The sequence below is a fragment of the Trichoderma gamsii genome (genome assembly GCF_001481775.2).
Source record: "Trichoderma gamsii strain T6085 chromosome Unknown Scaffold_44.2, whole genome shotgun sequence".
In the NCBI taxonomy this organism is placed as follows: Eukaryota; Fungi; Ascomycota; class Sordariomycetes; order Hypocreales; family Hypocreaceae; genus Trichoderma; species Trichoderma gamsii.
The window spans coordinates 100501-118038 of NW_020171381.1; the positions used below are offsets into that span (position 1 = coordinate 100501).

At 49.9% G+C, this 17538-nt stretch overlaps 4 protein-coding genes across 4 annotated transcripts; 3 read left to right on the forward strand and 1 right to left on the reverse strand.

Annotated features, from left to right (window-relative positions):
- Positions 1 to 1318: 1318 nt before the first annotated feature.
- TGAM01_v209270 (hypothetical protein) lies at positions 1319 to 3454 on the forward strand (the record flags this gene model as incomplete). The annotated part of the gene is made up of 1 exon (XM_018801925.1): positions 1319 to 3454. The coding sequence occupies one exon, from the start codon at positions 1319 to 1321 to the stop codon at positions 3452 to 3454; it is 2136 nt and encodes a 711-aa protein (XP_018664750.1).
- A 1653-nt stretch (positions 3455 to 5107) lies between these two features.
- On the reverse strand, positions 5108 to 6285 carry TGAM01_v209271 (hypothetical protein; the record flags this gene model as incomplete). Its single annotated transcript, XM_018801924.1, has 2 exons — positions 5108 to 6070; positions 6211 to 6285. The coding sequence occupies 2 exons, from the start codon at positions 6283 to 6285 to the stop codon at positions 5108 to 5110; spliced, it is 1038 nt and encodes a 345-aa protein (XP_018664749.1).
- Positions 6286 to 11425: 5140 nt separating this feature from the next.
- TGAM01_v209272 (hypothetical protein) lies at positions 11426 to 13997 on the forward strand (the record flags this gene model as incomplete). The annotated part of the gene is made up of 4 exons (XM_018801923.1): positions 11426 to 11755; positions 11917 to 13642; positions 13715 to 13841; positions 13901 to 13997. The coding sequence occupies 4 exons, from the start codon at positions 11426 to 11428 to the stop codon at positions 13995 to 13997; spliced, it is 2280 nt and encodes a 759-aa protein (XP_018664748.1).
- A 1938-nt stretch (positions 13998 to 15935) lies between these two features.
- Positions 15936 to 16934, forward strand: TGAM01_v209273 (CDP-diacylglycerol-serine O-phosphatidyltransferase; the record flags this gene model as incomplete). The annotated part of the gene is made up of 3 exons (XM_018801922.1): positions 15936 to 16014; positions 16094 to 16473; positions 16566 to 16934. 3 exons carry the CDS (start codon positions 15936 to 15938, stop codon positions 16932 to 16934), a joined length of 828 nt encoding a protein of 275 aa, XP_018664747.1.
- Positions 16935 to 17538: the final 604 nt, after the last annotated feature.

A 17538-nucleotide genomic window follows, 5' to 3' on the forward strand; every position in this document is an offset into this window, starting at 1 on the left:
TTTCGTGATATCCAATATGCTTTGGCTCAGTGCCTCGCTAACACAGTTGACCCTAGTGCAGATCGTCAAATCCTTGGAATGTTTCGCATGCTCGAAATCCGTAATCCGTGTACTTGGCATTTGACAAAGCATCACTCGAAGCCGACCCAGATGAATCCGCGGCAGCGACTTCATACAACACCTCGTACCAATCGAAAACCTTCTATCCCTGCTACCCTGCTCCCCTAGACCCTTAGCGCTGGCCAGGCCAGCAAACGGCGCCTAATCGGGGATATACGCTCAATGGAACGATGCTGCGCAGACGTAAAGTTTCATGATCGCTCCATTTCTCTAGCAAAGTCCAGGTCTGGAAGGGGAACGCCTTTAATGCTCTGGGAGAGAAGAAAGGTACCAAATAAGAAAAGGCGTCAATTCATCCTCTCTCTCATATCAGCCTAAATAGAGCGCATGGCGACTACACAAGTTATTGGATGCATCACAGACGCTTACTAGGTATGTCTCGCTAACCGTTAAGGCCAACACGGTTCCTATTTAACATCACCGTCTTAGTTGAACCAACTGCAAAAACTCCTTATGGACCACATCAAGCTAACGTCTCCACATGATGCAATAGACAATCCATTTATACTAGTAGCCTTTCTCTTCTCTATTCGTGACCCTTTTCACTTGATTCCTTTCGGTCTTCTTGATATACAGGCATGTGCCAAACGGACCCTCTTCGCCAAGCTAGTGCAAAAGTGGCACTTGGCCCCCCATCCAGGATGCCATGATGCTTCAGATTTGTCGCAGAACTGGGGGTCTCAGCCCCTGATACGGAGTGTCGCCTCCCCCAACGCCAGATCTTGTCGGCATAACGCTCGCCTTCCACAGCGCGATGCAATGTGTTTCGTTGCCTTGCAGGAGCTAGGCAGGGCTCTGTTTCTGTGGCCCCCTCGCCCGGCTGCCAATTTTAGGTGGTACGGCCGAAAAGCTGTTACAAGGCGCCAGTAGTAAAGGCGCACGATGCCATATTCTCGTGCCTCCTGTATTTTGCATCAATAGACCTTCTCTGCGCATTTTCCTGCTACTGGCCCAAGTGTGATTACTGTTCCATCTTTCTCTGGCATCTAAACCTCACATCTTTCTCTTTCTATTGCTCTTTGTAGTCACGGTTGGCGAGCCCATTCTTGACTTGTGAATGCTGGCAATGCGTCCTTTCTCTTCGCCTGGTGGAGGATATTAATCGACTGGCTCGATACTCTTGCGAATGCCGTATTCAACACTTTAATTTTTTTTTTTTAATTTCTACGACTATTCTTCAAGTCAATTCCTCATCGCGATGTCGAGCTCTTTCATTGGAGTTTCTTCGACTTCCCTCGATACCCCGAATCTATCATCAACGACCATTCGCAGCGTCAGCTCTGTTTCCATTGGCCCTTCCGATGTCCTCCTTTCTTCTTCTACCAGTACTTTTGCCGCCGATTTAACACAGAGGCCATTGACATCGAGCGAGGGTGTCATAGAAACCGCCCCCAGTACCGCCACAAGCTCATCTCCTCGGGCCCCTACAACTACGGCTTCAGACATGAGGACGAAGGAGATCACTGGGGAGGCTCCTACAGCAACTCCTACAGATGGAAGCTTGACAGCAGATGACGAGACACCTACTACATCCATCATCCCTGTACCGACCAGCAACACTAGCCAAGCAGCGCTATTAACATCGTCGACATCTCCTATTCCAACGAGTGCTTCTGTATCCACGCAAATCTCATCATCAGCAGTGGAAGAGATTCCACAGCTTTCTTCCTCGACCAAAGTTTCATCTAGCGTCATTCCTACAGCTACCCCTTCTACTCAGGCACCATCTATTGCACCATCGCAAAGCCAGAATCAGACTCCTACTCCCAAGTCTTCTCCATCCGAAGCTTCTGCGGCCCCTGAAACTGAAGCCATCTTTCCAACTTCACCCCCTGCACCGCAGGAACAGCCATCGCCCATCGTTTCATCTCAATCAATATCCCCAGCAGCTCAACCCACGGATAATTCAGTCCAGGAGCCTCAGGTTTTCAGTGCCGCAGACGTTGCTCAACCTTCCGAGACCTCGATTTCTTCCTCTTCTAATCCTATTCCCAAAGCTTCTTCCACAGCATCAATACAGGGAGACAATGGATTCTCAGCCCAGGAGGTCAGCCAGCCGACAAATGTAGCTGTATCTGCAGCTGGAGCAAATGCAGCCTCGAGTTCGCCAGCTTCGACACCAACTCCAGCAGCCAGCTCTGTATCACCTGTCGTCCCGGTGTCTGTGGCTGCGCCCTCCTCTATATCAGCATCTTTACCGGCGTCTCTGATTATTGCTGCCCCATTATCTACGCCGCTTTCCGCATCCACCAGGGTAGTGAGCGGGTCTATACCGACCGGAACACAGTCAAATGTGATTGCACATGCCACATCTCTCGTATCAGATTCGACAGATGGCATCGCGGTTATTCCAACAGCTACCAATACGTCTCCAAGCAGCCTTAGCGGAAGCATGATATCGGGAGACAGCCAGCCTACTGGGCAGACAATAGCGGACCCCGTGAGCCCAAGCACAAATCCATCGACTGCCACTATTGTTGGCGGCACCGTGGGTGGTATAGCCGCTGCCGCGTTTCTAGTTGTCTTATTATGGCTCCTACGAAGAAAGTTGACGAGTCGCAAATCGCAAGAGCCGAACAAAGGGGGCTCCTCCAAGCCAATGGCACAAAAACTTGGCATTGCAACGACCCTGGATGCCGTCAAGCAGAATTTCGGTGGGAAACCAGGCGCTCGCAACGTCAACATGAACAGAGGAAACTCCCAGTTCCTCGACGCTGTCACAGTTGAGCCGATGAAAACACCAACTTACGTTAAATCTCAAACCCCCCCTGCTGCCGTCCGCAAAGCACCATCAAAGGCGCGTAAACTAGGTCTCAGCTTTGACCATGGCAAACTGTTCAACCCATTTTCCGACGCCAATGCTTTGATGTCCGGCAAGATACCGCCGCCTTCGAGCTCCATCTTAGCAAACCCATTCACCGATGATAACATGGTTTTGCCTCCTCCAGTCTCTGCTGCGAACCGCCGCCGCTCGAGAGGCCGATCGCTTGGTGGTATCAAAAGCTTCCAAGCTCCAACTGTTCCTGCCCGGCCACACTCTGTGCACCGGGAGTCGCTGCAAAGCAACGATTCATTCGCGCAGCGCCGTGATAAATTCCGGTCTGATCCATTTGATCTAGAGCTGGAGAGTCGGTTAGCCCCAACCCCATCAGGAATCGCAGCTTCAAGCCGAGGCAGCTCTGTGTATAGCAATAACCAGCTCCTGGAGGATAACCGCGACAGCTATACGTCCAGATACATCAGCGGCTCGAGTCTCGGCGACTGGGCCAATGGCCACCCTGGTGCTGGCGCTGGGAGTGCAGCAGGAAGGCGAGATAGCCCTACACTCTCATGATAGACGGCTTCAGTGAGGATCTAGAAAATGTGAGATGCAGGAAGTTATCGAGGCAAGAATGACAAGATCAGCGACGTTGGAAAAAATTGCAAAAGCCTTTTCGGCGGAAAGGCTTTCCTACTTGGCACGGCGCGTCTGTCGTTCACTGCTGGCAAATATTCAGTGACAGACACCGCGTGGAAGTAAAAAGCCGTGTAAAAGAAACCAAGTATATAAGCATGTATGACATATACCCACAGCAAGGGATACCTACCTATGAATATAGACGACTTAGACGAATGGAAAAGAAGAAGAGACTGGCTAAAAAGAATACACTGGCTCCACAGTCCATGCGGTATTGATGCATGATAGATCAGTCCAAATCGCAAAAGACCCATTCGTGGGAACGTGGTGCTAAAGAGCTGCACTCTGAAAATTCCAGGGTAAGCAGCTCTCTCACGCAGAAAGCACTTATTTCTCAATCAAAACCACTTTCAGATAAATATTAATTCCTCTCATTACACCATGTTTTGTAAAAGGTAGGCAGCTGAAAAAACTAGCAAATCGTCTGCTCAGCAAACACCCTTTATGCAAAAAAAAAAAAAAAAAAAAAAAATCATTCTCTTCACACCCTCACCATTTCACTAGAGCTCCCCAGTGGCTTAGAACAGCTCCCAGCTCGCTAGTGCGCCACGCCCATCGTCCAATCAGATCGTCAATCATGGCTGTAAATTGACTTTTTCCCAAACCCCGATCCCTCAAGAAAACGCGACCAAGACGCGGACCGGAAAGTATAAAGAGCTCCGCGCCACCATCAGCTAGGCGCTTTTCGGCCACTGGACGCGTGAAACTCATCAAGATGAACCGCGTTTTTTGTGTGCATGCCACATGAAGTTATATGCGAGCCAAAAAAAGAAAGGTCGTCCAAACCTTTTACAGCTTACAACGTAAGCACACGCCGGGCCAGCGGGACGCGGCCAATACAGACACAACACAATACAACAAGAAGAAGAAAAGTAAAAGTGAGGTACGCGATAATCACAATCATTGACGCGACTAACTACTGTCACAATTTGTTTCTGGCCATGGCCATCAAGGCCTGTCTGGCATCGTACCAGGGATTATTTCTTTCATCCAACCATCCCATTCGTACCCTACATCCACCAAAAGATCCACCGCTGTACACCGCCAGAGGGAGCAACGACAAACAAACAATCATATCAGAGAGAAAAAAAAAAGAGAAGAAAACAGAATTCAACGCCTTGCTCCCTCATGGCCCGTTCCACTGTAAGAGGATCAATTGTCTTCAACGGCCGGCTTCCGGCCCTGCCCTTCTTTTTCAAACCTGGTGTAGCAGATGTTTTTAACTGCAAACAAAGTCCCATGTTCCCACTGTCATCTAATCAAAAACACATAACGCCCAAAGGGGCCAGACATCCAAACAAGAGATTAGCTCCTGCGTTGGCCAACAGCAGAAAGAATAAACGGGAATAGATAGATAAAACATGAAGTTAAAGAAAAGCTGGATATAGTGGGGCAATAAAAAGCGATAGAGCCGCATATGGTGCGAGCATATAGTGTCGTGGTATCATGTATAAGAAGCAAATAGTAGGTCGGGGGCAGTGAGGCATTCCGAATTGCCAGTCACAATTAGAAGGGGAATTGCTTCGTTCATCAAGGTCGAGGCTCATCAAACGTAAGGCGTTTTCTGGTAACACTTCGGGGGGTGCGAGCGCCAGTAAGAGGATTCGGTGTCTTCCAGACTTTTTGAGCCGGGCTCGGGGTGATGTTGACAAAGTCGGCAAAGTCAAAACCCTGGCCCGGCGTGTTGGGGAATGGATTGCCTCCTCCAGGGGTGGTCATCATGGCGGAGGGCAAGTCCAGTTTGCTGTTCTTGGGGGGGGGTGTCGACGGCCGCTCGATCCGAGCCCTGTGCGGCTTCACTGCTGGCGACGGCGAGGCTGCAAGGTACAGCAAAAGATCTGCCCCCTCTTGACCCGCCGCTGTACCATCCGCCTTCTTCCTCAAAGACCGGGGCTGCATTGGTGGCGTGCGAGGTGGAGAAGATCGAACGTTGGCGGCGAACGAGTGCGCAGGCAGCAGGTCGTCATCCTCCTCTTCCGGAGCGGTGAAATTCGGGTGAGCGCTTAGCTCGTTGGTCATTCTTCGCTGCTGGAAAAAGGAGACGTCCGGCCCGGCCGATGTGGTGAAGTGTTGCTGCCGGCGGGGCTTCATGGGAGAGGAGTGAGTGAGCTGATGACCGTCCTTCCATAGAGTATGACCGGCAAATGATTTGTGCATTGTCGGAGAGCCGCGGAAGCGCTTTGTCGGACTCGAGGCGTCGCCGTCAAACGAGGCAAAGTAGGTGCGTTTACGATGCCCGGAGCTGCCATTGCTGGAACCGACCGCATCGGAGAACAAGGGGGCCTTGAGCGGCGAGCTCATGAGAGCCTTTGTCGGATAAGGCAAGTCGGACGCACTCGACGAAGAGTCGGACAAGACGTCGCCCTCGTACAGACGCTTGCGGCGTATCTCCTCCTCCACCTTGGGCTCGATGATGTCGAGTGTGAGGTCTTCCCAGCCATGCTTGGTCTTGAACTGCGCAAGTGCGAGACGATTCTGGAGTCGGCGGGCAATCTGTGTATGTCAAAGCTCCTTTGTTAGTGAAACTGAGATGACTCGGCAACAGTGATGAGGCAGGATGGCATTGTAGCCGCCATTGCCAATGCCAGAGAGAAGCTAGGATGGTAAGTATGGGAGAGGAGATGCATGCATACCTTGCTAACTTCTGCACGCTTCAAGACACAGTCGGCTACATCCTGCGGCTGCTTCTTCAATGGCGAGGTCATCATTGCAAGCCGAAAATTTGCAGGAACGCTCTTAACATATACAGCCTTTGGGGACCCAGCGAAGCTTTGTTGCGTCTGTGGTCTTTTTTGTTTTCCAATGATTGAATATGCTGGCACTCTTCTTCTCTTCCTGAAGATGATCCCTAGGCCTTGATTTTTTTTCAAATGTGGGAGAAGGAGGGAGTTTGCGGATGTGTAGGGAGACAAAAGGCCAGGCAAAGTGTGTGTGCGTGAAGATGGAAAGGTTGTGGAGCACGAAAAGAGCGGCTGTGTGGCTTGGGGAAGAGGGAGGAAGCAATAAGGCGCTTGGGGGCTTTTGAGCGGCTGCGGAGCCTGGCCAACCAGTGAGTCGGTACAGGCGGCCCCTAGAATGGCCAGCTAGGCTGCCGCGGGCAATGCCCAGCTGGTGCTAAGCTTGCGCTACGGGGTGTTGGGCAAGGTGCTGACAGCCCTGGGCTTTAGTGCACGGCCAGCTCATCGAGCGGCGGTCTGTCTGTTGCTCGTCGAAAGAGGTTACCAACGGAATACAGGTTGGCAATTCTGGTAGTTTAATGTTATAATTTGTAATTTACTTTTACTACCTATCAACGGAGATGGTGTATTGCTGGACTGAGTAGTTCAGGGAAGAGAAGATGAAATGGTTTGCGAGGGACAGAAGAGAGACAAAGACGCTGCAAGTCTGGCCCTTCCGCTGTCGCTAAAGTGATACTTCATCTTGTCCCCTCTGAGACACCCAAATGGAGCGGGTCTGCGATGGAGATGAGAGGCAGCCGTTGTTGCAGCTTCGAGACATGTGGATTTTTTTTTTCTCCCCTTCTTTCTTCTTCACTTGTTCCCTTGAATTAGACTCAGACCTTGGCATGTGGTCCTACTGTAAGGCCATTGAACAAATTGCTCGCATTCCTCCACGACAGCTAGTCTTACGAGCTCTCGATATGCATTGGCCAACGATGGGGCCATGAGCTGAGCGCTGGCCTGTTCCTGGTTGGTCAATGTCCCTGGCAGCCATCCGACGTTCGGTATCATCATGCGACAGCTTAGCTGTTTGCGCTCTCCGCTGTATCAATTGGGAAGAAGGCAAGCAAGGCAACATGATGGCCTTTGCTAGCCTCGGGTTATCTACTATGGACCATTCTTAGAGTGTAGCTGGACTTGACAGATTGATGAGTTTGTGTGATGACCATGCCCATTCCATAAAGAAGAGCAAGAAGAACGAAGGAAAGTAGAAAAATGGGGGTTTTTTTTTCCTGACATAGCGGTCGGTGACGACACACCTCATCTCCATCATATTTCATAATCACTGGCGTCGGAAAAGGAGATATCGTGCATATGTAGTCACGGCGACGCCCCTCTTGGCTCCTCAGGGCGGAGCAGTGTAGCTATAGGCCTATTATTGTTACGTTTTGGGTGCTTGAGCAGGGATCTGCGAATATAGATATTCAGATTAACTTTTCTTCTCGATTCCAGGAAATATCGGAAGACGGTGCTGCGCAGTATGCTATGCTTTCTGTTTCCCAACCATCGACAAAGAGCCGAAGAAACAAGAAGAGCTATTTCAGAGTCGATGCGGAGTAGCTACCTTACCATCTCGCAATGCAATCGATTACCTGCTACCCCTGGTCACCTTCTTGGCTCAAGTCAGCAGTAGTAGTACAAGTACATCAAATAGGGCAAAGCGCGTAATAAGCTTGACCATAGGAATTGAAGGCTTCTGGCGGGCAGAGAGAGATGGTTTCTTGAAGCCCTGTCTTCTGCCCCGCGTATTGAAAAGAAAGAAATAGAACAAGGAAAAGAAAAGCTTTTCAGATCATCTCTGCATGCGGACTGCATGAAAGGTGGCTGGTTGATCCATAAATTCACTAGGGAATCAAGCACAGAAGCTGGCGTGACGTCCAGATTGAGATGCCACAGTTGAAACGTTAGGTAGGCTCCATGCGGGCCAATCTCTCGCCTACAGTCGAGATCTGTCTAAGTTTGAGACCAGCGCTCATTTAGGCGAGCTGATGCCACGAGCACTCTAGCACTCTAGAGCACTGAGCTAGACGGTAACTGGGAGAAACGTGATCAATGGGACGCATTGCATTATGGGGGGGAAATTCAAGGTCTTCTCTAGCACAACCAGATGCCTCATATTTCAATATTTCGATCCTTTGCCTCAGTGCCTGAGGACAGGAATGCAGGAGGCGCTGCGTGCCTTGAAGCTTAGCGCCGACCTGTTAGCAGAGCGACTGGAGTCTAACGATTCCGTATCACGCTACCTTGGGACAATCGTGGATCTGTTTCTGCAGGCACTTAAAGCTAGCGGCTCCAATCGGCGATCAGGAGGTGGTTTTGACTGGCCATGCTGAAACTGGGACCGAGGCCGAAAGAATCTGCGTGCTAACGTGAGTCTCGACGCTGGAAGAGACAAAGGAAGAGATTGAGAAGGGGAGCCTTGGGAACCATAGGGGTGGGGCCAGCGATGGGACAGGCGGGGCGATTGTAGAGAGAAGCATGAATAGAAGGACGAATCGAGGTAGAGGCGTTGCTAATTTGCCTATATCCCGCTCCGCGTATAAAGCACGTATTTGTACGGAGCAGATGGCATTTATCCTAATTCTAGATCACTACTGCGTGGCTGTTTGCCCTGGCCAAGGACGTTTGCCCCGATGCGGCTCTGATGCGCACCCGCTCCAGCTCAGATGCTACCTCGGATTTTGCAGTACGAGAAGACGATTCCTCGCATGACGCCACGCCTACGAAGTCTTGGAGACAGCTTTTGTGGCGACGGCGAGCCTCATTTATATTCCGCTCTTGGCGGTAGCGTTTAAATAGTCCCCTCGTTTCTTGTCGGCCAAGCCGCGCGGATTGGATGGCAGGGGAACGTGGTGTTTGCTCGCTAAAGTAGACAGAGGCATGGATGCACCACATGCAGATAGCGAGGAATAAACTAAGTAGCCAAGCTATGTCCAGCATGCGCCCGGCACTTCTCCGTATTATCGTTTCGCACTCGTATACTCCGTACAGTATACTTGATTCTCCTATATACTTCCAAGCTCAAGGCGCCAAGGCCAAGAGGCCAATGAGTCGTTGGTGACGACTTCAATTTCATCTCTTATCTCTGCTGCCACGCTGTTTATTGCCCCCCACGTCGCTGGTGCAACACACCTGGCAACAGGTCCTTGATAGCCGCCCCCTCCCCTATTACATGTGCCTGCCAACCGCGTATTGTAGGAAACATGATTTGCCCATGGCCAATTTCTCGTGCTGCCACATGCATGCAAGCCTCGATTTGCCTCGAGATCCCAGAACCGGCAAATCCCAAGATTGAAAACGGCGGGGGCTGGCTCCAGAAGCCGTAAGCCGAGCCGATGAGCCCACACAGCCACGCAACGCCTGCTCCTTGAAGGTTTGGATCAGCTCGGGAAGCACTTTTGGTCAATTGTTGTATGGATATTGCCTGTTCTCTCCTCTCAGCCACTTGGTTCATTGGAAGTTACCAAAGAACTTAGTACCTAGGCCAGTTAAACAGCCGGTTGAACTTCTTTTTTTTCTTCGTTTTTCTTTTGCAGGGATTCAAAAATCTTATCAGCCACGGGAGATGAAGCTGCAAAAAAGACAAGGAAGAGTAGATGTTTATGTAAATTCTATAATTAGCATGCAGTTCAACGAGAAATAAGAGGTGCGGCTAGTTCTCCTCGCAATAGGCCCGTAAAGCTGTAAGGTCTGCTCCTCACAAGGCACAGAACCACCTCAACAGCACAGCACACCCTCTCCGTAAAAAACCCGCTGTAGAAATTGGAGCTCGTTTACATGACATGAATAGCCGCTGCAGCTTACCAGCGCTAGCGACCGCTTTTGCATCTGAACCTTCGCTATCAAGTTACCTCGAGCCTCCTACTGGCGTGCCACGGCACTTGACGCCGAATTAGCCAATCCTCTAATAGCACGGCATCCCCACCGCGCATGAATGGCCATGCCAGACCCGTCAAAATCTTCAAGGTTTCAAACGAAACTGGGTCGCGCAAGCCCGCTGCGACGTCATCGATACGGCTGTGACCTCGCGCGCAATTTGGCCGAGATGCTCGCTTTTGGCCCTGCCTGCAGCCCAGCGGATACGGGAGCTGGAGAGCTGCTCCGCACGGCAGCCATGCTACGTAGCAGCCTTGCAATTGGTGAATGAGCTGTAATAACGAACAATGCGGTGCCGGCTATGGGGGCGTGTAGGGGAGCCTGTTCCCTGGGCCTTCGTTCTCCTGACCATCTCGTCTAGGTGACCTTTGGGTTCCTTTTTTTTTTTCTTTCTCTTTCTTTTTCTTTTTCTTTTTCTTTTTCTTTTTCTTTTTCTTTTTCTTTTTCTTTTTCTTTTTCCTTTTTGGTGCCTCCTCCATAATCTGACGACTCTCCAGTCTCGAGATAGTGCTGCTGCTTGCAATCACAAACTGCTTGGTGATGCGTGTCTGGCCCAGCTGCTGATCTTTGTCAATCGCTCCCGCAGACGGCAGAAAAGCGCCTACCGTCCACTCGCTCGCTCTTACAGATTTGCACCTGGTCGAGACTTCTGCCGGGTTCATCTCCCCTCTTGTTTTGTCTTACCATCGAGCTCGAAATCATCGACTTGATCTTGCCTGGAAAACTCCGTCTTGGGGCCGATCCCACGTTCTCGATTTCCTTGCGCTGCATCAGACCTGCTGGGTTCTACCCCGAGCGCCAGCATCCATCCACTGGCGCACACACATCAGCCACCTGCAATTGAGGGGCGGACATCCAACGCCTCTACACTGTAGCATCTGCTTTACCTCTTACACTCTCTATATCACGGATTACCGCAATCATCACCAAAGAATATTTGCGATTCACAACTGTGCTGGAGTCGACGTCTTTGGCCCTCGCAGTTCATCTCAACGAACGCGCTGCTTGGGGCAAACCCTTCATTTTGGCGCGGCTAGGAATTTCATTCGCTCAGATATCAACCGCAGCTATTCGGCCACCATTCATTTGACCAACGATCTCTATTCTAATCACTCTAGGAACAAGCAAACAAAGAATCAAGCAAATAATTCCCTGCCGAACAAAGCGGCCCGCCTGGTTTAATTGGCATATATCAACTAAGACACCTTAATCTTTCACCTCTGCCTCCACTTCCAACTGGGACTTGGCAGCCATGGCCCCTACTTTTCTCAAAAGCCTGCGGCGTCAATCACGGGCAAGCTTCCGGACCGAAACCTCAATTGATACGTCTAGCGATGGTGCTTTGAGCCACGATACCCCGGATACCACGCCTTCAAATGGCTCCCTAACGCCGCCGTCCCTGGATCAGCAGTTAGACCCTGCAACCAGCCTAAGCCGACCCATGCTGGCACCTGGTGGAAACTCCAGTCGATACAGCGTCTCGGGCATGTCTGGCCTTGGAGCTCCTTCACCGAATGGTAGGAGTAGCCTGCCTGTATCTCAGTATGCTCCTCGGGTTCAAAATATTGCAGACAACAATTGGGTATGTTTTGCACAAGCATAATTGGATTTCCTCCTTTCTTGAAGCAATGCTTGTAGCTATACTAGCTCTGCATTAGTAAAATCTGGACGTCAGAGCTGCTTCTCCTCCGTATAGTTGATACAAGCGTTGTGCCCTTGAAAACGCTAATCTCTTTCGATTAGGTGTATCAAAAGGTTCTTTTAATCCATGGCACGATTGGAGAGGCTATGCAAAATCACCTAGACGGCACCGTCATTATCAGTCGACTCGACGATGCATTTCCACCAACCAGCTGGCCCGTCTGGGATTCTCACTTCAAAGCTCTTGTCTATCTACAACCTGGGCCCAACAAAATCCGTCTCGAATTTTCTAGCCCCAAGCTCGCCAATAGCTCATCCTCTAACCCTATCCATGTGTCGTATCTCACTCTTCACATGGTGCCTTCGCTGAATGCTCCTCCGCTGCAGCTTGCCATCCTCTTAGGCAAGGACTCTCCCGGAACATTCGACGCCACGCCTTCGCGCGCCGAAATAGAAGGCAATGGGCTGGAAGCTGCTGTCAAGAAATTTCGAATGGCAGCGTACCTTTGGCAGGCTTTCACTGCGGAGCAGATGTTTCGGCAAAAACTTGGTCGGCGGGCGTTTCGATTCGAAGAGGAATGGATGTCTGGCACCGCCAATCACCGCGACAGGGAGAATGGGACGATGAGATCTGAAGCCCGTGTTCACATTATCCGGTCTGACAAGACGGTTGCCGAGCTGCAAGACCTCAACAAGGCACAGCAGTACGACAAGGCCACAGACAAGAATGCTCTTTTCAATATCGCTAGTGAGGAGGTGAAGAAGCATCTGAATCCCCTCCCTGGACAGAAGCAGTATGTCGCGGTTCTCCTGCTTGATGCCCACTGGGACAAGGACGTCAAGACGATTCGAGGCCATGCTGCACTTGGCGGTGGTCATGGCGAATTGCAATTGGGAATCTTCGGGTCACACTGCATGCACAGCTACCCTAGTTCTTTCGAAGAGGTGGTGCCGGCTTTCACTGATTGCACGCCAACCGATACTGCGCATGTGGCTAACGACTGCAATGAGGCGGGAAGCTCTTGGGAGTCTGCAAACATTGGCATCGGCGCGCATCTACACGAGGTGGGACACTTATTTGGATGCCCTCACCAGGAAGGAGGCATCATGCTCAGGGACTATGTTGTTCTCAACCGAAGCTTTGTCTCTCGCGAGGCATACTCAACTAGGACCAAATCCAAGGGAGGTTTGGCCCTACAGGCTGATGAGTGTGGCTGGCATCGCCTAGACTGCCTTCGTTTCCGAGCTCATCCTGCTTTCCGGCTGCCTAGCGATCCTCCAGTGAACCCGGATGAAAGCGTCCAGGCCTTTGCTATCGACGGAGGCAACGTTTTGGCTGTAGCACAAACTGGAATCTCCTTTATAGAGATCTTTGGAGAGGGAGATGATGTTTGCCGAGCGTGGATCGAGTATATCCCGGACAGCAATAATCCTATTCAGCGGCAAGTGACCTTGATTGATCAAGACCTACGGGCTCGCTTGCCTGATGCCAAGAGAAAGGGGCGGGTAAAGGTGTCCATCAAAACACATGGCGGGGGTTCTTTGGATATCGATGACTTTAAAGCATTTGCATCAAAGGAATCATCAGTTAAATTGCCTGGTGGCAAAGTGGCTTATCGATGCAAGAGCCTCGGGGAGTCAAAGATGCAAGGTAGCGAGCCCCAAGAGGCTATTTTTACCAGTGCCATGAAGCAGGACAGAATAATGTCTCGCGTTATTATATACCACGGTTCAGCGTTGGACGGACTGGAGTTCATATACGACGATAACTCGACGCAGCTCTTTGGCAAGAAGGGGGGCAAGGAGGGAGGCGATACATTTGAATTTGGTGAGTCTACTTTTACGGCAACGCAGCTAGAGCATCACAATCTCTCATACTAACCGCAAAATTTTACGACAGATATTCGACGCGGAGAGTACCTCACTGGTTTTGTTGTTAGAGCTGGCTTTTGGATCGATGGCATCCAGCTCTTGACCAGTCTCGGCAGAAAGTCGGCCATGTTTGGAAAAGCTCATGGTGGTTCTGCGTAAGCATACTCCCACCCATCTGAATTCGATGAGGTTAATTCTAACTTTATCGTCACAGACACACACTGTTGCCTCCTCGAGGCTATTCGATCTGCGGTGTTGCCGGCACATGTGGCCCATGGCTTGATGGCTTCTCGATCCTTATCAAGCATTAACACTGTTTTACTTTCAAACGCAGTGAAAAAACACAATTCAGGCATTTTCAATCTCATTTATGGATTAACCGAGCATTTGGACCTAGCTTACCTTGGACGGCTTCTTGGGTTTTCAGTCGCAGCACTTAGCAAACGCACAACTAATTGATGATGGTGAGGAGAGTAGGGGGATGAATATCCTAGCAAAAATGACGCTTTTGCACTGTCTTAAAAAAGATGTACAAGAGGAGGCACAGGTTTGATGACCAACTCGTGCCTGGCGTTTTTGGGGTACTTTTTTTCTTTTCTTTTTTTCTCTTTCCTTGAACTTGTTATATGTTTCTAGGATTATGCCGAAGATATCCGCTGAGAAAGCTGATCAGCACAAATTGTGGGTGTGATGTTTTGGGAGCTTTAGCAGTAAAGCCGGGAGAGGGGGAGAGGGGAAGAGTATATATTGGTAGTAGTTATATTATCAGGCGGCATTTGATGTCGGACGGTTAATGGAGATGGAATCAAAACTAGAATATACGCAGTTTTGATTTGCATGTTACTTACAACTGTTACAGAAAGAACGTGCAAATTCTTCCTCTACGCAGTCCTCCCGGCGTTGATTGGTGAGCATCCAAGCATGGAGAACTCCTTTACGTTAAGACTGAGAAGATGCAACCCAAAACGGGTCCAAAGTGATGATGACAATTCTCGGTTACTGATTGTTGGTGCAGGTTGGCCTCGCTTATACATTTAATAACATAGGTGTCCGCCAAGATATAAGCTGAAAGATCTATAACACTCTAACAGTATGTACTTGCATCTAGCTACTCCACAATCTCATCCAGCCTGATCTGACTAAATGTGTTTATTTTGTGTGATTTTAATTTCACTATGTGTAAGTTTATATGGACTGTTAAACTGCAATGTCTCGCTGCTGCACTCCATCACAACTCATTTCGCCTCGAACCAAGAGCAATGCTGCAACTACCTATAAGTCACAGAAGTCTAATCTTTGAATCACAAGCGTGTCTCAAAGGCAGCAACTACTCGAGGTCGTGATCATTTCCATGTGATATTACGGGTCAGCTGTATAGTGAAGCATCACGTGAACGCCAACTTGGAGAAAGAGAGATTTGCTGTGAATCGATCGCTGCTGTGCTTTTCAGCCCCCAAAACAGGGCAAAGGTTTCAAAAAATTGATGACGGCATCCCCACTCAACCACTCACATCAAAGCTTGTAGCATGTCATCGTCATCTTACTAAGGCAGCTGGACCTGTGCATCAGTTAGGCGCGTAGTGCGTGCATTGCATCACTGACATCAGACATTTATGACTACAGGTGCCTGCTTTGTGCTGCCATGACTAGATGCTGAAAATGTACAGACAAGAGACTTAAGCGCCTAACAGATGGCTGAATAACTCCAACGGCTTTGAAGAGCATTTACAGCATTTACAACATTGGCCAGTAGTATATGATACAGCTGCTGTTATGTGGCAGCTCGGCACTTACTAGCTGGGGAAGACAAAGAGAGAAAAAAGCCACAAGGCAGGCTGGTAGGCTGTGCATTAACGGCGGCAGCGCCACCCTAAGGAGAAAAGGCAGGTTAAGCTAAAACGTACCTCCCATGTCAACTGCAGCTCGAGCATCTTGTAGCGAGTAACAGCCCCTCGTGTCTTCTTTTTTTTCTTCCTCTTCCTTGCTTTGTTCTCAGACATCAACACCGCTACCAATATTCTCACCGAATACTCGCAATCAAACAGACGGGTGTCTTCTTTTTGAAGAAAAACTGCCCTTTCTTTTCTTATCTTCTTTATTATCTCCACTTCAGCCGAGGTTTTTGCTCGCTTTTTTTTTTTTATATCTTTTTGTCACGACTATTTCCGCATACTGCTAGAACCGAGTCAACGGCCGAAAAGCCTCTCTTGCTGAGACTTCGATCTGCACGCACTCTGCAACTCTCAACCATGTCAAGACGACCCAGCGCTGCCTCGGCGGCCACCAATGGCCCTACCTCGAGAGAGCTGTCGCCCCAGAACCAACCAGGTACGGAGGTTTCCCAGTTGCTGGTGCCGCGGACAAACTCAGATGCTAATGGATCTCTCTTTCTCTCCTCTGATTGCAGCAATTGACAAGCAAAAGATGCTTCTCTCTGCAGACGTGGGCCACTTCTCGCTGGTACGAGCCATGCACCTCGCAGATCTCATTACTCTTCTGAATGGTGGGTTCCCCCTATCCCTTGTTCCTTTGGCGACTTTTGACTGGCGAGACGGACCAAGATGGGCTAACGATGCATGTGATTCTTGCATAGGCTTCTGCGGTGTCATGTCGATATTCTCGTCCCTACACTCCTGCCTGGAGCCTGCCAAGAGGGACGATCACCTGTGGTGGGCGCTGGTGTTCTTGCCCTTTGGCTTTTTCTTCGACGCTCTTGATGGCACGGTGGCTCGATGGAGGAAGAAGAGCAGCCTGATGGGACAAGAGCTGGATTCCCTTGCTGATTTGGTATGTTCCTTTTTTGCTGCGACAGCTGATGTCCAGTGCCCTATTGCCGTCAACGGAAGTCAACAGATACACTAACGCCTCATTTCTTGCAGGTCTCTTTCGGCGTTGCTCCCGCTATGGTGGCCTTCTCCCTTGGCCTTCGAACCTCTGCCGATAAACTTGGTCTCGCCTTCTTTGTTCTGTGTGGATTGACCAGACTTGCCCGCTTCAATGTTACCGTCGCTGTTCTGCCCAAGGATGCCACTGGCAAGAGCAAGTACTTTGAGGGAACGCCCATTCCGACGTCACTGGGTTTGGATGCCCTCATGGCTTACTGGCTGCAGAAAGGCTGGATCTTGGAGAGCATCCCCTTTGGCACCCTGTTCACTGGTACATCGCTCGAGTTCCACCCCATCGTGCTCTTGTTCGTCATTCACGGCTGCTTGATGACCAGCAGGACGATACGCATACCAAAGCCATAAATCGGCAACGGATTTGGGCGTCGTGAGCGGTGGCTCTACTTTTTCATACTTGGTCTCGCTGGATATGCGGCTGTGGCAAATGGGGTTAGAGGGCTAATGGTCTTGTATGGTTCATGATCAATGAGTTGGCGCATCACGAAATTGTTCAGACTTTGTTCAGTTGGGTAACTATTTGGCGAGCACCTCGCATAAAGATACACGTTATACTCTAGGGGATGGGCTTTCCTTCTTTCTTTTTCTGATTCCATTAATCGATTATCCATTCGATTGAAGTTTTGGACCACTTGATAGTCTTGAGGAGGAGAACATGGTCTATATGGCCTAGTAACAGAGGTTATGATACCCCCCAGATAGTCTTATTATTTCTTGACATTACCGTGGATAATTTTGAGTGATCACATGTCATGTTTGCCTACGCTTAGGTTGCGTTTGTAGTATTCTTGTTTTGAAAAGACTTAATTCTTTCTCGTATATAAATTCTTCGCCATCCCTAAGTTGATAGTAGACTCTCTTTGGAGCTACCTCATGAGATTTGCCATTATGCCAAGATCTTTTGAAAGTGACAATTGTGTGACAAACAGGAAAGAAAAAAAGGGGAGGGAAA